At 35.6% G+C, this 8,540-nt stretch overlaps 1 protein-coding gene across 1 annotated transcript; it reads left to right on the forward strand.

Moving 5' to 3' along the window:
* The first annotated feature begins 722 nt into the window (after window positions 1-722).
* LOC145932585 (uncharacterized) lies at window positions 723-5,939 on the forward strand. Its single transcript, XM_083031622.1, has 3 exons — window positions 723-743; window positions 3,096-4,743; window positions 5,325-5,939. Exons 1-3 carry the CDS (start codon window positions 723-725, stop codon window positions 5,924-5,926), a joined length of 2,271 nt encoding a protein of 756 aa, XP_082887748.1. The 3' UTR covers window positions 5,927-5,939.
* Window positions 5,940-8,540: the final 2,601 nt, after the last annotated feature.

Raw genomic sequence — 8,540 nt, forward strand, 5'->3', positions numbered from 1 at the left:
TTTATGCGAGCACAATATACTATCTCGGAGGAGAGTCCTTCACACGAGAAAGCTGATGCCACGAAGACGAGTCCACTGGTGTAGGCGCACTGAAATTAATCGCTTGAAATTCTGATTGCCACTTTGTCATTAATTTTGCATTATGCACACAGGAGATGCTTTCTTTTTCATAAATGCATAATTTACTGGATTTTTCTGCAGATCGCGTTCCGCGATCTGTCCAAGCTAAAATAGAATTAAATGTGGAGCTGCATTTCGTGCACATTATACTTTTAAATATATGATAATATATTCTCATGGGCTGTATATGCGTCATGAATAACGTAATTTTTCGAAGATGGTTAAATCTTATTTTTCACATAGATATGTATTCCAGATTGACACTTTGCTAACGAACGATCTGGCATTTTCCATTCTAAGATCCGTGACTTTCTTGTTCGTCCGAATTATAGTATAATACATATGCCGCGGGTTTATTTGCGTAATAGAAGGTTTGCGTGATCAGTGCGTCGATGATCTGTCAGAAGTCGCTACGCTATTGGCAGGTATCTTCCCATATCGAACGCGAATAGCGTTGGTCTCGCTGTAGTGAAACTATAATGATGGTGTCTTTCTCACACCAGGAGCGAGGGCATATAAGGTGGGATGTTCTGGCCTCAGCTTCATCAGTATCAAACATACACGACAAGTTCGCCAAGCCAGCAGGTTTAAGGTCGGTCGTCATGAGTCTTGCTAAAGTATACGTAAGTACTTGAATCAAACTTGCCTCCGGTATTTAGTGCCCCATAGAAACTTCTCTTCCTTCATATCCTCGTTTTGCATCTTATTAAATAATAATAGTGTTGACGGATGTGTATAACGTGTTCATTATCGTGATGTATGTAAATTAATTACTATTATGTATGAGTGTGTATAACAATCTATCAAAAATTACATTTAGTAGAAATATAATTCTTTACATCCATTATCTCTGTACTTTTGAGTAATTAAAAATTGCCAAACTTAATGTGTTTTATTAGTAAAATTAAAATTTAATATTATCTTTCCGTCAGTTTATTTTAATTAATATTATAATTTTCTTCCAAATGTCATATTTTTAAAAATTATATTGATATTAATGAGTAAAATCATATAAAAACAAAGCGGCATTTATTTTTACACTCTGTTGCACTATTGTTGTAATATATATTTTGTCTTTTTCATTGTAATAATATTTTATTCTTCTCCTTTTTATACATAAAAATTATTAAAGCAAGAATAATTAAAAAAGCAGCACTTTTTAAGCTATCTGTGATACGAGCACTCTTTATATTAATAATCCCTAATAATAAAACATTTTATAATTATATTGTAATAACGAAATTGCATTTTTTACAATAAACGTTACCAACGCCGTTCTATATATAATCGAAAAACTGACGGTCGCGCGTGAATAATACGTTATTGGCAGAATTGATCGCAAAATCCCTGTTGCAGCTGTTCTACACGAATTTATTAATCTCTTTGATTGAAGCTTCAATAGTGAAAATCTGTGGCAAATATTTTAATGGAAATTTGGCGATATCCCGGCCTATATATACGCAGTCATTTTTCGCAGTATATAATAGCGTCGAAAAATTCTTTTTTATCAATCGCACGAACGAGTTTCCTGGACTCGACCGGACGTGTAATTGCGGTGAAAGTGCCTCGGATTTTTTTTTTCTCTCATATCCATGGTCACGATATACGAGGAGGCGATGATAAAGTAGCCACAGCAGATGTGCTCTTGAGTAAGTCAGTGAAAGTCCGCACGCGGGGATGTGCATCCATCTCTCGTCCTCTTTCCTTGTCTTGATTATTCATCGCAAGGGGGTCGGACTTTTCGGCATTAGGTAACGCGCGGTTTCGCATCGACGTAACGACGATCGAGAGACATCGCGAGATCGGCGTGAAATCTGCCATCTCCTCGCGATTGCGACATACGACGATCGCGTTTTTACATTTCAACCGTCGTCAATTTCGATTTGATCGACGCCGTTGATGAACGGCTGCTTTCGACGCTGCGTCGCGCACGCATCCTTCTTCATTCATGTCGCATGCTGAATATTTATTGGATCATTAACGTCGAAATTGCAGTGCTAGAAGCAGCCGGCGTGGTTACATTTAGAAAATGGGAAGGGAATTGATCGATACGATTTGTTTGAAAACACACTTTGTCGTTCGCGATGCTTGAAAATAGATATGATTTATGATTATGGAACATTTATTATTATAAAAATGTCATAAATTTTTTATTTATAGTGATATGAATTTCATTTTCAGTTTGCTTTTACTTTCTTAGTTTCTCTTTTCTAGTTTTCCTTTTTTTCTATTTATTTAAATCATTAGTATATATTAAAGTTAAAGTATATCGAAAATAATAAGCATAAATTAGAATTAGTAGAGAATAAATTCTTTATAAATTTTTTTTCACTAATTTTCTTATTTTAAGCATGTTGTTGTATTTACAGAATTATGTAATTATCATATTTTTTCCTGTTTATCTAATCCATCTTTAGCTAATATTGAGTAATATTTTTCTTTGTCATTCAGAATCAGCTGTTAACATTACTTTTTACTGATCCGATTTACAATTATTTGTACAGTTATTTTACCACTCGAACGGAAAGCATAATGTTTTAACTACGTATCATGCTGCGATGTGTATGTTTAAATTAAAGAAAGCGGTGAAAATTGCAAGTGCGCGGCGAATGAAACCTGTTTTAACGATGTTGACCGACACACTTGACTCTGACCCTACAGAAATATCTTTCCATCTTTCCAGCTGCGCTTTTCTCCAAGGTCATAATTATGTTACTTGTTATCTTCGCAATTATATGTATAACTTTAGATTATCGAGAGATATCGCGAAATATAACGCGAGCGTTATTTCGCATTCTTCAAGATTTATGCCTCATTATGCTCGAGGAAATTCAACCGGAATTTCCTCGAAGCAATCGTACTTACTCAACAAGGAAGAAGAGTGAAAGCGAGATCGCCATTACCGTAGCATCGAGATCGATGACCAACAACTCATTGTTGCACGGCGATTTTTTACATGTGCCCCTGACTTTCAGATCGCTGCATTCCTCTTGGCATCTGGAACTTTTTGCAACGCCGAGGCCACCGGAAGCAGGAAGATCAAGGTGAACGACTCAGACAGCGTCGAGCATTCCGTTACCAATGACGCTGCCGATGATGCTGAGAGCGCGGAGCAAGAGCAAGATAGTACCGAGAAGATTATGCCGATTTTACCGCCAATAATACTTCTAGATTTCGACAACGGCACGATCTCGGATGATAACGCGACCGCCGACGAGAAGTCGAAACGCACCGTGAACAACAATCTTGGTTACGGCTTCAACCGGAACGTCCTGCACGCCCCCCGGAAGTATAATTATTACTTTCCCGCCGGGAAGACCGGAACCACCGTGACCATAGAGGAGTCCATCAGTCCGTTTCTGCCGAGGACCATAATCGAGAAAGTACCGCCATTGGCGGATCGGAAACCGGTTGTCTCCGATTCGTACGCGGATCTGAGGTCATCCCAGCCGGGGTCATATGAAATCCGCGACTCAACTGGGTCGAACTTGCAAAGTTCAACGAGCTATCAGTATTATAATCCCGCGACGATATCTCAGCCCGTATTCGGGCTGCGAACGAAATTAACGAAGATGTCCGAGTCCGAGCCTTACAGAAACTTTTCTCAGGCGAGACCTCCTATCGACACGTATTCGAACGTGGATTATCGAGAGGGTGCTTACGCATCCACCACGCCGCAATCCCTGAATTCCGCGGAAACGGAAACGGATTACATAACTCCGAGGCCGCAAAGTTACACGGCCTCCAGTTCGAGTCGATACGTTTACGTCACCCCAAGTCCGTCGTCGCACGGCGAAATAAATTCTCAGAGATACTTGGGACAGAGTAGCCAGCACGCGATAAACGTGCAAGATTATTTGAGATCGTCGGCGCAAAGCTCGGTGGAATCCTCGACAGCTAATCCTTTCTTAGGGAACATCGGCTTTCGGTCCAAGGTGAACTCTCACGATTACATTCGACCTAATTCGGTGGAATCTTCGACCTCCGCGTCCGGCGAGGTATCTAGTTACGCGGAGAACCCCGGATCGTTCGCCAATCTGCCCAAGTATACGGTGGAGAACGGCGTCAGATATGAAAACAAGATTTTCTGGAAATATCCAGACGGCAGAGTGTCTGATGTGCCGCCCATGACGTACGAGACTTACTCCGACTATCCTTCGCTGGCGGGGTTACAGGCCGCCAGATCCCAGGATGCGTCGCAGACCGGCGGATCTTCTTCCGGTGCCACGGAGAACACCGTTTTGTCGCAGGGTCCAATGCAGTTTCCGATATCGCCTGAACCCAACGGTCCCCCGACTTCCTTCATCTCCGCCGAGTCCCTGTCCGGACTGCCGCATCAGCAGGCGTATCGGCTGAGCTATCAGACTCTCGTGGGTCAGAAACAGATCGTTCCGCAACAGGCGAGAACCGGCAGCGGAATCTCCTCCGCGTATTCGGCAACCTCTTCGCAGCTGAGAAATTCCGTCAAGTTAAATGGGAAGAATCAGAAGAATCGGTACGAGACGTCGAGACGACCGATCTCGAAATACATGGTGAACAGTCCGAATCCGGAGTATATCAATTCTTATACCACGGAGAGCGCTTCGAGGAGCACGACGTCTAACAGAGCTTTTATATCAGCAAGTGAGTTAATATTTTATTTTATATTATGAAATTTTATAATATCTCTTTATATTTTATCGCAATATATTTCCGATAATAATAATAGTTGGAAAGAAAAAAATATTCAGAAGAAAGAATAATTATTTTTTATAAGTTTTTTTATATTCAATGCGATTTTGGTGGCGAAAGTAGTCTATTATGTTATAATTTGAAGAAATGGAAGTTAAAGTTGTGTAAAAACTATTTTAATGTAATATACTATGTTACTTCTACGATATATTATAATCTGCTATATAATTTAATTTAGAAAAATTTCATTGTTTACTTAATATTTATTTAAATTTAAAGATTTCTCAACATTGTTACGATTTATTTGATTGCAAAAATCTTATTAACTTAAATTTTCATAATAAATTATTTTCGTGGATTAAAAGTTTTAATAATATACTTGCTTTTAAATAAAATTAATTGTTTCTAGAACGTTACATATTTTTGGCAAGATATTTTAAAGATATATTAATATTTTAAAATATTACTTAATTTTACCTTGCAGTTTAATCTTAGTTTTTTTTTTGTTATTTAAGACTATTGTATGTTTCCAGCTGGAAGGCACTCACAATCAGCCAAGAAAACTGACGCTAGCAGCAAGAATCTGGAAAGTTATTCAAATTTGCAGTACGGAGACTTACTGAATTATAATCCGTCGATTTCGCAGTACATCAAGAATCCTGCGTCCATCCTCAATGTACGGCCGACCTTTGTACAAGCCGGAAACTCTCTGGTACCCGTAATTATTCTAAGAGTAGACGGCGTACCGCCTATTCAATCCAATACCTCGCCGAACGTGAACCTGAAGGCTCTTCTGCAACAGTATCTCGTTCAGTATGCCAGAAGTATCGAAGAATTGGCGCGACCGACCAATTATGATTTTGACAGTAATCAACTCCAAAAAGATCAACATGCATTCTCTACGAATCCGCTACGACAACTGGCACAATTAATACAAAATAGCAATGCTCAAGATTTGGACCATAATCCTACGGAATCTTACGTCGGCAGATCGAGTTACGAGGCAAGCAATTTGGATGTCGGGAAAAGTCTCTCGAGCGTGAAATACGGCGAACGTACAGCGATCCGGCCGAAAGTGAAGAGCGTGCAGATCGTGGAGGATCCGAGGTTCGGGAATTATAGAATTAAGAACTGAATTATGCATAAACGATAAAAAGAACAGGAAAAAATGCAAGGAGAAAGAATCTTTAACTTTCGTGTCCTATCGCTCAATTTGATCTTTCTGCTAGTTGAGTTATATACTTAAAAAAAAGATAATATATCATGTTATTATAATTACCATCATAGTAATTGTAAAGATAACAATTTGAAAGAGATAAAATTTCTATTCTTCTATTCAAATAAAAAGAAGAAGAATCAATATTACTTTGATGTAAAATATTGGATATATTAATATGCAATTAACCGACACTACGATAGAACACGAAAGTTAAGTCAAAACGACTGATTAATATGACGATACGACATTAGTTACCAACAATATCAAATCCAAAATTTTCCATATAAAAAAATTAATTTTATTTTAAAATATTAAACAATTGTAATGTACATTATTTTAATGGCACATTACCATTTTAGTCTCGCAAATAAAATATTTCGTGCCATGAAACAATTTAAGAAAACGGTAAGATAATCGACAATCAGATATTAGTGATAGTATTTAATGGGATTGTGCAATATATTATAATGTCTACAGTCTACAATATGTACCTGCGCTACTGATTTGCTGATAACCGGAATCTGTTGGTATTAATATTTCTTGTGCTCAGGAAATCAGTAGTAACCGAAGCACATTTGTGGCTTTGCGAATATATCGACAAAAAATTAACCAAATTTTCATACTTCAGAAAGGTACCTTTTAAATACTAGTGTTTAAGTTCTCATACATAATTTTAGATAATCATGTATAAAACTTGTATATTGGGTTATTATAAACTAATAAACTAAGAAAGAAATAACTTTTTATACAAATTATGTTGCTATTATTTGTGCCTAAATTTTTATACAAATTTTTTAATTGTTTCTGAAAAAAGACTAAATTTTTTCAGGGTATTTTTTGATAATTAAAACTTTTGACTGTCGAATTTTGTTTATTTTACATATTCTGAAAATTATTTGTTCCTTAATAAACTTTTAATCTAAAAATTTTGTACTCTATTTTCTCTCTATCTTAAAAAACTGTTTTTCTTTAAATGTGTGTATCGTGATGTTTTATTAAATAAATATAGAATTGCTTATATAAAGATTAATTAAGAGCAAATAACTGTACATATAATACTAATTATATATATGCACAGATAGAGAATTATAACTAAATTATGATTAAATTAAAATTTTTATATAATTGCTACAAAGATATACTACGGATTTTACTTTTATTATCTTCTGTTTTCATAGTTTTATAACGTTTGATCTAGTTTTCTTATTTAAATTTTTATTTCTGGAACAAGGCTTTCTAAAAGTCGATTAATATATTATAGAGATCTTAAGTAGTCCACGTAATCCAAAAAATATGTATTGTCTGAAAAGAAATTAAAAAGGTATCTTTTTTATTAATATTTTATTTGGCAAATATAAAATAGACTTTTCTTCAATTATTATAGCGTTCATAATTTTTAGTTTCAAAATTTAATTAATAATAATTTTCAAGTAATTAATTATAAAGAAAACTATGGTAATAAAAATTTAATATAAAAACAAGTGATAAAATTATATTCTTTAATCTAAAATAAACTTTATTTCAATAGAATTTTAATTTAAAATTTATAAAAATGAATAATATTATAAATTTAAAAAAACTAGAGAGATAAGTATATGATTAAAAAGATAACTTTCTTCGATATTATGCTAAAGAAAGTTATTTCCGAATTGATCGTAGAAATTGATTAAAAAGCATTTTTTATGTGATTCAAAGGATATCCTGTACGATATGATATGTTACACGAGTAACATAGGTATATATTATCTGATCATTAATTGGAAAAAGTCGATGCACTTTAGACTTGAATCACAGGTATTAACTTTTCCTAATAAATTATACGATATATGTATATAAGTAAAAATTTCCGTTTTAACAAAAGGAATTGTTATCGATCCACGTACTGCACATTAGCGATCATTGAATGCAATTATGCATTTACTCAATATATGGGCAATATGTAAACATATTCTTGTGCGTCTGTGTCTGTCCTTGTTAGTGTGTATAATATTATTCCGACGTAATAAGAGACACAATACCACAATGACGAATACACAGGTGTGCAAAGATATGTATGTATATATGTGATATGTACATTTACATATACACGATGTTAACCGATGTCATTGAATAGCGAGCAATTAACATTAATTATCTGTTATTAATATTATAATATTATTAACATTAATTATCTACTAATGATCTGTTATTAACGTCTTTCTAAATCTGACAGGAGCTTAAGAAAGATATTCAACCCGCGCTGCACAGTAGTTATATTAATTCTACGTTTTCACAACGAGAGGCCTCGATGATATCTATGTTGCATCTACGGCAATTAGACGCAAGACATTAAACTGAACCGCTCGAGCACAAAACATACATGCGGGGAAAAGATCGGCCCATGTTACACACGGGCGTGTATCTACGTTCGCGGGAACTATTGGGAGGAGCCGTACCAGGTGTAATGCGTGTGTTTTAGAGCGCATAAAACTATGGTGGAAAAAGTATTGACGAGCACCGTTTTGGGTCCTGTCAGGATCGAAAATATCGA

Source organism: Prenolepis imparis, unplaced genomic scaffold (genome assembly GCF_030444845.1).
Source record: "Prenolepis imparis isolate NDT839.2.m4 unplaced genomic scaffold, iyPreImpa1.0 SCAF_2, whole genome shotgun sequence".
Classification (NCBI taxonomy): Eukaryota; Metazoa; Arthropoda; class Insecta; order Hymenoptera; family Formicidae; genus Prenolepis; species Prenolepis imparis.